General features: G+C 35.2%; 1 protein-coding gene across 21 annotated transcripts in view; it reads right to left on the bottom strand.

The window, feature by feature from the left end:
• Positions 1–14,944, bottom strand: part of NBEA (neurobeachin) — a 644,629-nt gene that overhangs the window by 292,979 nt on the left and 336,706 nt on the right. For all 21 annotated transcript variants that reach the window (XR_014819172.1, XR_014819171.1, XM_021065197.2 and 18 more), the window contains 2 exons: positions 13,279–13,387; positions 9,535–9,701 (listed from right to left, as the gene is read on the bottom strand). Coding sequence is in view for 19 of the 21 variants with exons in the window: in XM_021065197.2 (XP_020920856.2) it covers positions 9,535–9,701; positions 13,279–13,387 (276 nt within the window). In the remaining 2 variants the exon portion in view is untranslated. The remainder of the gene's footprint in view (positions 1–9,534; positions 9,702–13,278; positions 13,388–14,944) is intronic.

Genomic DNA, 14,944 nt, shown 5'->3' with positions numbered 1-14,944 from the left:
ATTCATCTTATTTTACTGGCAACTTGAATCATATTAGTTAGTAATTGGCCTTTTCTGACAGGCTTTAGAGTTTCATTTTCTTTGCTTCCTTCCTAGATTACTACTAAAAATACTTATGAGAGTTTGTTTTACAGATCCATTACATTTCTAAAATAAGCTTTATATAAAAACATAAATAGTGTCTTTTTTTCCTCACAGATTTTACATTATACAGCACACTTTTGGTGTTTAGAATTTATTATTACCATACAAATTGGATTAATAGCAGCCAAAGTACAAAATCCTATTTGAAAAGAGGATTAGAGGATTTACCACACAAAACAAAACTGACAAAAAGTTTTTTTAAAATATGAAAATTGCTGTGAGACAAGTGTAACTTGCTTGAAAATAATTTTATCCTATAGATCTATTATCTAAGCAATGACAGCATTAATAGCATTTACTTTTTCAAAATGTTGAACCAAATTTCCGAATTTGGATTTTCTTCCAGTTTGTGGAGATGATCTCTGGCATGTAGTATAGTGAGAAGTGTTAGGTTCTTTTAATTTCTTCCATTGATTTATCCTAGTGCTGCATGTTAATTTTTTTTTTTTTGGAATGCCTCAGTCCCCTCAAATTTTTTTTCCAGAATGCCTCACAAGTTGCTCATAAAAAAAAAAAAGAAAAAAAAAGTGGGGTAGAAAACCAACAAAAACTACTGATGTTAAGATTTTATGTTTGAGGAAGCAATATTAAAATGTCTTTTGAAAAACCAATTTTATTATATTAATAATCTTAAATATGCCAAAAAATTTAAACTGACTTTAAAAACAGTCACAATATGCATATTATTTGTATCTATTTTCTTTTTCTCTTAATGGCTATACAGCAAATACTATCTGAAAATAGAATATAAATTATAATTATTTTCTAGTACTACTTGTTAGAAAAAGGGAGTGGTAAAATGCTTCTGGGCCATATTTACTCCATCGCACAGTTATTCCTAAAGCTCAAACAATCATTACGTTTTGATGTTCATCTGTTTTATTGAACTACCCACAGGGAGATTTATGGGAATGCTATCATGTCAGGGTCATAAGATTAAGTGAACAGTGATGACAGTAAATAAGCCATTTCTCTATATTCCAAAGGGTTTAACTCAGTTACTTAAAATGCCATAAACATAAATAGTCTTCTCTCTCTACATTGTATCCATGACAGATGACTTCAAAATACAGCACTCTAGGGCAATGGCACTTTCCAACCAAACAGGCAACCCTTATTATTGACAAAAGGCACTAAACTACTTGTAAACACAAACATAAAAAATACTTCACATTCTAATGCATAAAATTTTAGCCTGCATACAATATAGAACTACATCACTGTACACTTAATAGTTTCATTTATAAAAACAAAAAGATGTAGTTATAAAAATACTGTTGAAATTCAAATTCCTAAATGTTTGTAAAAATGTTTTTCTGTCTTTTATGAGTTTCGAAAAGTCAATGAGTTGGACATATATTTTAGGGAATGTAGTGATATTCAAGTAAAAATGTCTAACCCCAAAAGCAAGCTTATGAAAACAATCACAGCAAAGGCGTCCAGAGAGTTTTCTCGAAAGCCTAATAATGTACCATCTTCAATGATTCCAACAAAACTGCCATCTGCCAAGATACCAGATGTTGCTGCTTGAAAAATATCATCTACAGTTTGGCATATGAATATTTTAATTAACAGGCAGATAAAGGATTGAGGCACTGTGATTAATCTCACTTTAACTCTAGGCACTTGTTGCAAATGGCCAAAATTTTAAACTTTATGCCATTTGTCAGACAAGAAGTTTTGTTACTGTGTAGATCCAAAATACTAATTTTTATTTTTAAAACTAATGACTTCCATGGCTGAGAAACTAATATAATTTTGTAAAATTTATTATTTTATATTTGACTTCATCATCATTTGTGTATTTTGTGTCATTCCAACGCGATATTAAACATTTTATAAAATTTCTTATTTTAATAGGAGAGACTTACTAAAATAATCATCCTAATTAAAAAAATCAATATATTTTAGAGAAAAAAGCAGCAGAAATGATGTTGGTAAGCAATTGGATCATAGAGGTAGAGGTTTGATCACTTCCACATCCAAATAGCAGGCATTTCTGGTCCTGACCTGCACAGTCCCTATTGATCTAAAATACCTAGTCCTTTCAAATTACTCTCTTACCTTTATGGCCTACATTAGTATTCTATCAGAAATTCTGACACGCCTCTGAAACTTTGTTGCCCTGTAGAGTACTTTCTACTCCTATTCATTTGGATCTGCCATATATATATATATATATATATAAACTCTGAGATTCCTTTAAGGTTCTTGCCGAAGCTGGGAATACCACCTTGTTCCTCTTCCCACTTGGAATATTCTACCAGCCTCCCAGACTGTTCCTTTCATTTACTGAAGATTAGAAGATGCTGACAATCTTCATTTCCATCCCAGATGCTGTAATTACCTTGGATAACTCAACATAAGTGCCACATGCAAGACTCCATGCTTTTAGTTTCTCGATCTCTTCATTACCATGATTTTCAACTTCACTCCACTTAACTACTTTTGTGACCATGCACTTTCTGGATTTGTCAGTCTTGTAGTGAGGTATTTCTCAAATCTTCAATTCAAACACCCTAGAGATTCCCATCATTTCCGTTCACTAATCCTTATTTTCTTGACTCCATTATTTTCTACCGATTCCCTTCTTTCTTTACTTCCCTTCCTTAACTATCTTAGATTATCTATTACTTACTACTCTATCAATTCAACACTTTCTTACTTATCTCTTACTGTTCTTGCTCCTTGGCCTTGATGAAACTACCGAGCAATATAAAACTCCGGAAGACTCCATATTCTAACTATCTTCAGTGCTGAGCAGAAGAAAGCATAGAGATGTGTTGCTGACAGGACCTACCGAGGGACACTTTGTGTAAGTGTGTTGTATGTGGGGAGAGAGAGAGGAGGCTAAAAGAAGGTAAGTCAAGGGATAGAAGAGATGAAATTTGTTGAGTATTGGAAAAATATGTTTTGGCCATGTGTGAGAAGGTTATTACAGGCATAAGTAGTGACCTACTGTCACATGGAGCTCTAACTTCTTCTTCCTGGTGGACCTTTCCACTACAATGCGACACAGGCAAGGCAAACTCAACAATCATCTTCCTACCGACACCACTTCCTTCAGTGTTTTTCAACTGTAAGAATGGCATCACCATTTACCCAGTGAACGATGACAGCAACATGGGCAACAGCCTTGATTTTTTTTCCTATTTAATCATCAAGTCATGGGCCACTAAAGGCATGGCCCTAAAATAAATAAATAAATAATCATCAAGTCATAATGACTCTATCTAATTTTAGCCTTATGTTTTCTATTAGAGCAGTTAGATTAGTAACCTCAGTTAATTAGAACATAATGAATTGAATGTCAAAGTTTCAAATACCCAAGGAAAAATAAAACCTGTTCCATGGTTATAGAACCTATAGATCAGACAGATGTCCTAGAATGACTGCACAATGGTCTGGGCCAGGGAATGAAAAAGGATCAGAAAATTAAGCAAACTTCCCACTACCCTCTAGGCCAACTTCTCCAAAACAAGCAGAGCTTTGAAACTAGGAGATCTGAGGCTATTCTTATCTTCTTAGCAGACAACAGGTGTTCCTCTTTTTTTTTTCCTTTTTTCTTTTTTAGGGCCCCATCCTTAGCATAAGGAAGTTCCCAGGCTAGGGGTCAAATTGGAGCAGCAGCTGCCGACCTTTGCCACAACCAAAGCAACTTGGGATCCAAGCTGCATCAGCGACCTACACTGCAGCTCACAGCAACACTGGATCTCTTAACCCGCTGAGCGAAGCCAGGGATTGAATCCATGTCCTCATGGATACCAGCCGGGTTCTCAACCCGCTGAGCCACAACAGGAACTCCACAATCTCTTGATTTTAATTTAAGTTGTTATGACTTATGTAGTTTTCCCTTTTTTCCTCCCAGTTTTATTGAGCTATAATTGGCATACAGCACTGTATAAATTCAAGGCATATGGCATAATTATTTGACTTAAAAATATTGTAAAATGATTACTGCAATGAGTTAACATCAATTATCTCAGAAACAAAAATGAGAAAAAAAAGTTAATTTTCTACTCTGACGAGAGCTCCTAGGATCTACTCTCTTAATATTTCCATATATTATACAGAAGTGATAACTACAGTCATCTTATTGTACATTATAGTCCTAGTACTTGTTTGTCTTATAACTGGAAGTTCATACCTTGTGCCCACCTTCATCCAATTACCCCTGACCCAAAAGTCCATCTCTGGTAACCAGAAGCCTGATCTCTTTTTCTATGAATTTTGTTTTTTCCTTATTCTTCAGTTCTACATACAAATGAGGTCAAACGGTACTTGTTTCTCTGTCTGACTTATTTCACTTAGCATAACTTAAGGTCCATCCACTCTGGTAAAAATGGTCAGATTTCTGTGTTTTTTAATATCTGAACAATATTCTATTGTGCGTACAATATCACAGCTTCCTTGTCCATTCATCCATTGATAGGCATTTAGATTGTTTCCATGTCTTCGCTATCATAAATAGTGCTGTCATGAACATGGGGGTGAAAATACCCCTTTGAAGCATAACTTTTGTTTCCTTGAGATATACTCTCATAAGTGGAATTGTTGAATCATATGGTAGCTCTATTTTTAATTTCTTGAGGAACCTACATAGTGTTTCCACAGTGGTTGTACCAATGTCCAACCCCACCAGCAGTGCACAAGGTTTGTCTTTTCTCCTCGTCCTGGCCAGCACTCGTTATCTCAGTGTAGTTTTGGTTTGCATTTCCCTAATGATTAGTGATGTTAAGTACATTTCTTTGTATCTGTTGGCCGTTGGTGTATCTTCTTTGGAAAAATGTCTATTCAGGTCCTTTGCCTCTTTTAAAATTTCCTCTATGCAGTTTAAGGTATGGGACATATAATCCAAAATATAAAACAAATACAAAAAACCTGTAAATACTAAGTATTATACAACAGAAATAATTCTTGAATATGCATTTTTAAGAAAAGCTCTCAAATTCTAGTTTTCCCTGGAGTTCCTCTTGTGGCGCAGTGGTTAATGAATCCAACTAGGAACCATGAGGTTGCGGGTTCGATCCCTGCCCTTGCTCAGTGGGTTAAGGATCTGGCATTGCTGTGAGCTGTGGTGTAGGTTGCAAAAACGGCTTGGATCCCGCATTGCTGTGGCTCTGGCGTAGGCCAGCAGCTACAGCTCTGATTAAACCCCTAGCCTGGGAACCTCCATATGCTGCGGGAGTGGCCCTAGAAAAGGCAAAAAGACAAAAAAAAAAAAATCTAGTTTTCCCTTAGAGAAGAAATAAAGATCAATGATATTATTATATTAATTCAAAAGATAAAACATGTTAAGAGTCAGCAAGATCACTGAGTCAAAAGATAAAAATAAAAGCAATTAAATGTTAAGATTAAATATTTTTGTAAAACAGGAAGGAGAACATTATAGAGATGGAATTCCTTCAGACTTAACATATGTTTGACAATAGGGATGTAAGTATAAGCACTATTTAAGCCCTCCACTCCGGAAGCTACAAGTCTGTTGTGAGAGATAAGCACATTCACACAGCTGTGAACCATCTACTCCAGTATCAGCAGCATCCCTGTATTAAAGGGTACACACCAAGTATCAATTTATTAATTTATTCCACATTTATTTAGTACCTGTGGTGCATCAAGCATTATTCTGGGTGCTACGGATTCCTGTGGACACAAGAGATAAAAATCCCTCCCATTATGGGGCTTGCATTCTAGTGGGAAACAAAACAATAAAACTGATAAATACGCAAAATATAACATATGCTAGTAATAAAATTTTGAAAAGGGAAAATTAAAATAGAGAAACATAGCACAACATATTTGGGGGGAAGATTTTTAGAGCAGTTACAGAAGGCTTTTTGGAGAAATACATGTGAATTAAAGTTGGAAGACAGTGGGAGCACTAGCCACACGGCTGTTTTGGGAGAAAGCATTCCAAGGAGAACAGGCATATCTATAAGCCTGAAGAACAGCAAAAAGGTGCAGTGACTGGAACAAAAAGAAGCAGGCGAATAGTTGGAGAAGGAGGTCAACGAGTTAACGAGGCCAGATCATGCACCTTCTCGGCCCCAAGGCTCACTTCACTGCAGCTATATTGGCCTCTGACTATTTTCTGAAAAGGCCAAGCACTTCCTTTGCTTGCTATTCTCTTTGCTTGAAATGTTCGGATAATTCTTTGCTCAAATTGTTCCCCATCAGCGTGGACTTCTCTGACCACTCTAGTAAAAACAGCACATTTCTTTGTCCTTGTAGATTACTCTAAGACTTCGTCTTTCAGCGGCATGTGAAGCCTCCGGGGCAGCACCGTCCAAGGGGGTTGTGTGTAACGACGGAAATGTTCGGTGCCCTCTATCTAACGTGGTAACCACTATCGAGGGGTTAGTGTAACTGAGGCGCTACATATTACATTAAGTTTTCTATTCATTAAATTCGAAAGCGAAAATAACCAGTGGTTACCGTCTTGCACAGATATGAGTCTGCAGGTTCCTAAGCAGAGGGGCAAAGGGGTCTACACTTTAAGAAGAATCACCTATATTGCTGTGCTGAGAATGGACTTTAGAGGACAAGGGCAGAAGTAGGAAGACTATTGAAAATAATGCTGCAATAAGTCAAGGAAGAAATGATGGTGCCTTGGATCAGGTGACATCAAAGACAATGGTGAGAGGTGGTCAAATGCTGGATTTTTTTTAAGGCAGAATCAGTTAAGATTTGCTGAAGGGGTCTATAAGGAATGTGTGAAGAATAGGTGAGGATAAGAGCAACGCTTATGCCTGGGCAACTGCAAGCCTGGAGTTTGCCTTGTCTGAGAAGGAGATGACTCCAAGAGGAAGTGGTTGGGAGAAAAAACTCAGAAGCTCAATTCTGTTATTGTTAGGTGTGAAGTGACAATTAGATTTCCGAGTGGAAGATGCCAAGTAGAAAGATAGATATACATGTCTGGAGATAAGGGAGAGATCTGGAGAATTTGGGACTTACTGGCATATTGGTAATATTTTTAAGCTGTGAGAGTAGATAAAAGTGCCTAGAGAGCAAATAAGCAAAAAGGAGAAGCAGTCCAGCAACCGAGCCTTATTAACGAATCAAATAGTAAGGAAGATTAGAGAGAACGATCTTACCCTTAAAGATTGAGAGTTCAGTGACCCAGCTGGGAAACCATGATAACAGAAAGACTGTGTTTTTCAGTTAACCGGCACTGAGAATTAATGTGTATAAAAGGATACCTGTTCTTTTGAGAGGTCCCATTGCCAAGTCTTTCTGTTGATCTAATGAGTTAAAGGTTAAGCTGAGCATAGGATGCAGTTGATATGTTATCACGTGACTATCACCATGGAACCCCCGTCTTTTGGCTGTATTTTAATTACCTATGAAATATTAAAATCAAACCATGTACAGCTTTATATATTTAAGGATCATACCAGCTGAATTATTAGCAATGTAGTGCTATAGCCCTCACCGGAGATACCTGAGTAGATAAACCCAATTCAGATGACACAAAGAGAGAGACAAGTCTATAACTAGGGCAAAACACTCGTTACTGTACTGTATGACGGTTAAATTTTATTTGTCAACTTGGCGAGGCTGTGGCGCTCAGTTGCTTGATCAAACACCAGCCTGAATATTGCTACGAAAGTATTTTGTAGATGGGGTTAACATCTACAATCAGTTGACTTTATGTAAAGGGTATTATTTGCAATAATGTGGGTGGGCCTCATCCAGTCAGTCTTAAGAAAAAGACAGTCTTTCTGGAGAAGGAATCTCACTCCAAGACTAACAGAAATTCTGCCTGAGTTTGCAGCCTGCAAACCTACCCCAAAGATTTCAGACTTGCAGCCCCAAAGGCATGTGAACCAACTCTTTAAAATAAAATAAATCTATATCTATATATCTATATCTATATTTATGTCTCACATATAGCCTATTGGTTCTTTTCTGTGTTTTTCTGGAGAACTCTGATTGACACACCCTGTTTCTATTTGTACAAGCTGTGTGATACTATGTAAATTTCACTTAACCTCTGAAATCTTCAATTTCTTCATCATAATATGAACACATTTCAGTATCAACCTTAAAAGAGATGTTCTGAAGGTTAAACAAAATAATTCATGTAACGTTCTTAGTAATTTGCTTGGCATACAAGAAATATTCAATAAATGTTAGATGTTGTGGTTTGACATTAATATAAGAAACATATTGAATGCTGACTATTTTTAAAGACATTACGTTATGATTTTATTTAAAGTAATAGAATTTTCTTAAATCTATCTTTAGTTTGAAACCCCAGGACAACTGCTCAAATACTATGCTGGCCATATTTTATTTTACTTATTTTTTTATTTAAATTTTTCTTATTAAAGTACAGTTGATTTACAATGCTGTGCGAATTTCTGCTATATAGCAAAGCGTCCCGGTCTAAGAGAATCATTTCTATCAGAATTTTTCTTAGTGTCCTATCTACATTTAACCAACCCCTAAACTGTTCCAGACAGAAACTTAATAAAAACATTAAATGAGATAAAATAAAATGAAGATATATAAATGAAGAACATTAGCAATCTAAATATACTGACCTGCTTTACTAAGAGTTTTCTAGAAAATTTCATTGTGCAGAGGTAAAAAATAAAACAAAATAATTTTACGCTCACAAAACTTTAGTTTTCTACTTCAGTGTTAATTTGACTGATATTTGCTAAATGCTTACTAGGTGCAAAGAATGAGTTTGGAGCGTAAAAACAATACTATATATAACTGCAATATACAAGAAAGACTGGATAATCTGTTTAATAGTTTTAATGAAAAATTGAATTGTTAAAAAAACTTTAGTTTTCTAGAAAATTTCATCATGCAGAGGTAAAAAATAAAACAAAATAATTTTATACCCACAAAACTTTGTAATGCAAATACAATGAATTTTGGTTTTATTTGTATTAAATATCATAAATATCCTAATTTGAAAGGAAAACCTTTCCTAAGAAAGACTGAATAGAGAAATATAGAAGGAAAATTTTAAAAGAATGTATTGCTTCTCCATTGTGAATGCTTATATTATTATTACTTGTATATAAGAAAAATTAAGAGCAATATAAATTTAATAAGTAGAAGAGTCGAATCTGAAAGGGTGAAAACAAGCCACTTATAACTAACGCCCATGTTACATATGAGACAGAGCAGTCTAAAAGCCTTGCCTAAATAAATTTTATGTTATGTTACTTATTATTATAAATTAGAAATAACTTCCATTAGGTTACTTTTAAAAGTTTAGTTTTTCTTCTAAACCATTCTAAAGAGGTATTACTGAAGATTTCAGGAAAAAGTTGACCATTTTCTAAGTAATTTTAAAGTTTATAGTTATTTTTTACTTCTATTATAGTTAACCTATGAGTTACTATTTTCAACTTTTTTCTAACTCACCTATGAGAAACTGCTCCCCAAGCACCATGCTTATTTGTAAGGATGTTGAGGATCTTCTGTTTCAGCTGATTTGCAGTCACATGGTCCCGATGTTTTGCAGCGCTGATGAGGTGGTCACACATCTTTTCCTCTTCTCTTCTATCAGCGGCGTACTGGGCACACTGGGACTACAGAGAAATACACACAATGCATAACAATTAAACCTCTACTGTGTATAAGAAAGAAATGATATCCAACCTTAAGTTAAAAGGTAATAATTACCAATGCAATTTTAAAATCTTAGCTAATGTAATCTTTTTGAAAGTTATTTTTATTTATTTACTTTTTTGCTTTTTAGGGCCACACCTGCGGCATACGGAAGTTCCCAAGTTAGGGGTCGAAGTGAAGCTGCAGCTGCCCACCTACTCCACAGGCACAGCAAGCAATACCAGATCCCAGCTGCACCTGCAACCTACACCACAGGTCACAGCAACGCTGATTCCTTAACCCACTAAGTGAGGCCAGGGATCAAACCTGTGTCCTCCTGGATACCTAGTCAGGTAACCTACCAAGCCACAATGGGAAATCCCTGAAAGTTCATTCTAAAAATGTAAAAGTGTGTTCTTTCTACGTATTTATACATAAAGTATACATGGAGTAACTTGAATGCTAAGTATTATTATTAAGGAATTAATGACTTTGAAGGTTGCTTCCAATTCTGAAGTTCTAATTTTAACATATTCCAAAAATAAGCATTCTAGAAACAAAATGTTTTATTAAAAATGTAAATCTATGTATTATTTTTAACCTATATAGTATATATCACACTTAAAATAAAAGTTATGTTCCTGATAACTATATATAGACAAAAAACTCAGCACTTAATTTATGGTGTTCCATTTCAGAAGCAGGAATGTGATACAGAAGACAAAGCAATAGTTTAGGAATTCAGATCTGGGTTTAATTTCACACTATATGCAAATTCTATTTTTTTTCATGGCATTCAGTTTTAGACTTGTAAAATGAAGGGATAAGACAGGTTTTCTATAATATGTTAAAGTTTCTCCTGATAATGACTATCTTAATCTTATCTTCCCTAATGATCAGTTGTCATGGCAGTTATCTGTAAGCAAGCTCATTGGTATTAGCAACATAGATAATCAATCTAATTGTTTTTCTGAAAGGTTCAATACAAACACAAACATGAAGATGAACATTTCTTTAATTCTAAGGTTTTTTGCATAATAATTTTTGCATAGGGTGGAGTGACTGCAAATTTTAATGTCATGTATGTAATATGAGTCATACAACTATGAAAAAAATTTTGTACATCTAAAGAAATACATATGAGTTCACATTCATTATTACAAAGTAAAAAATCTTTCATGAAAGGTATCTGAACATATGCCTCCCATCTATCTATTGATACAGACTATGATCACAAGTCATCTCTTCCAGAGAAATAACCTTTTAGTAATCTAAGAAGGATTAATTCATTTTCCAATTTATCTTTTTGTACAGGGAATCACCAATTAGTACAATGATCTGCCTCCATAATGAGGTTAATATTTCATTAGCTCATTGGAGAGTAAAATTAAATTTTCATTTTTCTTCCTTAACAATTACCATGGTTAACTAAAAAAAACCTTAACTGTGAAGTCCCCATCTCAAATTAAATATACTTTCCATTTAATTATAGGCTTACATGAGAGATCTAGAAATTCCTCAAAAAGTCCTAGTATAAAATGTTACTATGATTTTTAAAAAAACTTTAATAATTTAAAAGTGATAAATGTTTGGTCAACTACACACACACACACACACACACACACACACATCAATGCATTTATTAGTATAGCTTTAACCTAAAAAGAACAAATAGAAATATTTGGGTTAACAAACAATGCACATTTACAAAGTGACCATGCTAACACTCTCAGAATTAGGTTGACATTAGTATTTCATGCATGTGTACATAATCTAAAAACGCTGTCTTCACGTCCCCTTCAGAGCCTCTATACCTCCCTTCCTTAGCCACGCAGCCTCAACAGGAGTGATCTCATCCCAAGGGGGTGAAAACTGGTATTAGGGGTGTGTGAAGAAACTTACCCTTTTAATACATAAAGCACAGATGCATACACAGTACACAAAGAGATATGCAGCATATTGTCGGTAAGGTAAGGGGCGGATAAAGAGGATAACTGCCTTAAAATTTTAGGGGGACAATAATGAAAAAAGGTTAACACCGCCTTGGTTAAATATATGTTAGAGCTTGTAACTAATGTCTAGCTGCTTGAAAATCTACTTTAAATATTCTTACATGACAAATATTAGTCTGCTTATATCCCCACAAAAATCTTGATTTTCTTAGTAGAAATATGCTCTACTCAAAACTGATTCTGCAGGGAATCAATTAATATTCCAAATCTTATTTACTAACAGAAGTTGAAAGTTAATTGAATTATTCTCATTTTATCTAGAGTTCTCACATATCTTATGCCTAAACATATTATTCAAAGAACAGACGACTCAATCTTTTCTTATCATTCAAATTACAGCATGACACCCAGTGTTAAAATATCCAATGTTTGTTTATGGTTGAAGTGATTCAAAATTTCACTTTGACAAACACTTAATTGTTGATATACTTTTATCAAAGTTTAAAACATTTGCTGCTTTTTTCCCCCCAAATAAGGTTGTTGTAACCCCACATGACAAGTGCGTGCTGTCCCATCTGACAAAAGAAGAGGAGGTTATGGGTATGAAAGCAACAGCAGCCATTTCTCTGTCTCATGCTTTTCAGCTAGTAGGTCAGAGATCACCAGACCTAGGACAGCAGCTTGCATGGCTAAGAGAGCTGCTATACTGAGATAAAAACCTCATCAAAACCAAAACCCTGGGCTCTGGCTGCCTGCCACACCACACTTGTTCGCATGGTGCATCAGGACAATAAATTGGTGGAGTCATTTGTTATTTTCAAGGCCACGGAAGTCCAATCTAAGCCAAACACCAGGTCATTTAAATACTTCTGGAAAACAATTTTATTGAATTAGGGTAGTACAGATAATGTCAAACAATGATTGACATGCTAGAAGTATAAAAATAATATTCTTAATTACAAAAACTATTAGTATGCAATATATAGTACTTCAGCACCCTTCAGTTTTTGTATATGAAGTAGAAATAACAGTTAATTTGTTCTTTACTCAAATAATAGTTAATTTGTACTTATGAGGATTTTTAAACTATTATATTTCTAAATATACACATACAGAGCTCTCTCTCTATATATATACATATATATGATAGCCTTGCTTCATTTGTCAATAAAATATCAATTATAAAAATGAATTATGAACAAAAATGATTTTTGGCCACTTTAAAGAGGGATACATTAATAAATAATAAGTTGCTGAATGGCAAAGTGTTTCTTCATACAACTACTGTTATACTCATATCTAACAGTATGCAAATTATGCTTAGAAACGCCTAAGATAATTACATTATAAAACTGTATGTGCCTTTAGGAGTAAGTGAAAACAACTTCAGTCTATCATGTGGTTAGGCACAGGGCAGAAGGAGTCTTTTGCAAATGAGGTAAGAAGAAATAAGTGCTCTGTGTGTTTGACATTTTCTAAAGCTTTAAAAACACCTGAAATGTCTTCAGTGAAATTCTCCTCTTAAAAACACCTTATATAAAGTTACCTTTGGTGACAACTGACTTATAACAGAAAAGCAGAATTTATTTCACTCCCAAAACCTTACCTCAAATTCTGCATGTTTATGTACATCCTCAGCTCTTTGTCTGTTCAAAATAAACTCAGCTTCATTTGCAACACGAACGATATGGTCCTTCATAGCATGGCACAGTAATCTAAAAAAAGAAATACCTTTGGAATTATTATTCTTAATAGCTTTGTTTAATTCAACTTTTTTCAATAATCAAATTTCAGTATTGCAAATATTAATTACGCATAAATATTAGATAAAGCTACCTTATACAATTAATATAGTTTAAATAGAATTCACCGACATTTGAAATAAAGAAATATGCCATGGGGAGTTCCCTTGTGGCACAGAGGGTTAAGGATCCAGCATTGTCATGGCAATACCTCTTAAATATAGTGTCTTGTGAAGAAATGATTCAGTTAACTCAATAAAGTTATTTAATGCAATAAACACCAAGGATTTTTGACACTTTTAAAATGGTGCAAACAACAGAATTCACCGTTTCAGAAGTCAATTTTCATACAAAGGCTGGATAACCGTATATTAGGAAATCTATAGACTGGATTCTTTATTAATACAATAGGACTAAATGACATTTAAAATTCACTTAAATGCTAAGTTTCTTAATTCTAAGGTGCAACTACCTTGAAATAAGTTCTGAGCAGCAGTGAACTCACAATAGCTCTCAGTAGAAACCTTTCCAAAATCCATGTCTGGTCTGATGTAGATTTTGTTGCTCCATGATGAGATTTGGGGTAAATTATGACTGTTACTCTCGGGCCAGTGGGAACTTCCTGGCAGTATGACAGAGGCACCACAAAAACCCTGCACAGCAGCAGGGTGGGTGGAGAGATGACTTAGAAACACATAGCAGTACTCTCTTCAATCACGTAAGAGGGGCACAGGTACATTCCGAAGGGAATATTGTGTAGTTTTGAGCATGAATGTTAACAAGAAAAATTATTTAAAGAGTACAGGGAGTTCCCGTCGTGGCGCAGTGGTTAACAAATCTGACTAGGAACCATGAGGTTGCGGGTTCGATCCCTGGCCTTGATCAGTGGGTTAAGGATCCGGCAGTGCCGTGAGCTGTGGTGTAGGTCGCAGACGCGGCTTGGATCCTGCGTTGCTGTGGCTCTGGCGTAGGCCGGTGGCTACAGCTCCGATTCGACCCCTAGCCTGGGAACCTCCATATGCCACGGGAGTGGCCCAAGAAATGGCAAAAAGACCAAAAAAAAAAAAAAAAAAAGAATACAATGGTTAAGGAAATCTGCTGGAAAGCACAGTTTTTGGAAAAAAGTCTCAAACACTCTGTGAATAATATTGGAGGGCAAACCATCACACAGAGAAGGGGCTGGAAAAATAAAAGTTAAAGAAAGACCATAACTTAAATTCCAAATGTTAACTTGGATGACATCATTGGTTTATACTTTACAGATAGGCTTCAAAAGAGGAAAGAGCTGTGAGATACTAGAGTATTTCATTCAATGACTGTCTAGTGCATGAAGGCTGAAGAAAGCCAGGAAGAAATCTAATATGTGCAAATTAGTGCAAATTGCAAAATTTAAATAGATTAACAGGACGACATCCAGAAGGAAAAGACTCAGGGTCTGGCTGGTTAATAGGTACTATTCTTAGGATTGGCAAAGCCAAGGGCATGGTTTTGGAGGAGGGGGTGAGGGTGGAGAGACTCATGCCTCAAACA

The sequence above is a fragment of the Sus scrofa genome, chromosome 11 (genome assembly GCF_054392235.1).
Source record: "Sus scrofa isolate SSC_HxYL_T2T_F1_AM1 chromosome 11, Sscrofa_HxYL_maternal_Yorkshire_Landrace_v2.0, whole genome shotgun sequence".
NCBI classification, from domain to species: Eukaryota; Metazoa; Chordata; class Mammalia; order Artiodactyla; family Suidae; genus Sus; species Sus scrofa.
The sequence above is the reverse complement of the archived record's forward strand: the minus strand, read 5'-3'. Positions and strand labels throughout refer to the sequence as shown.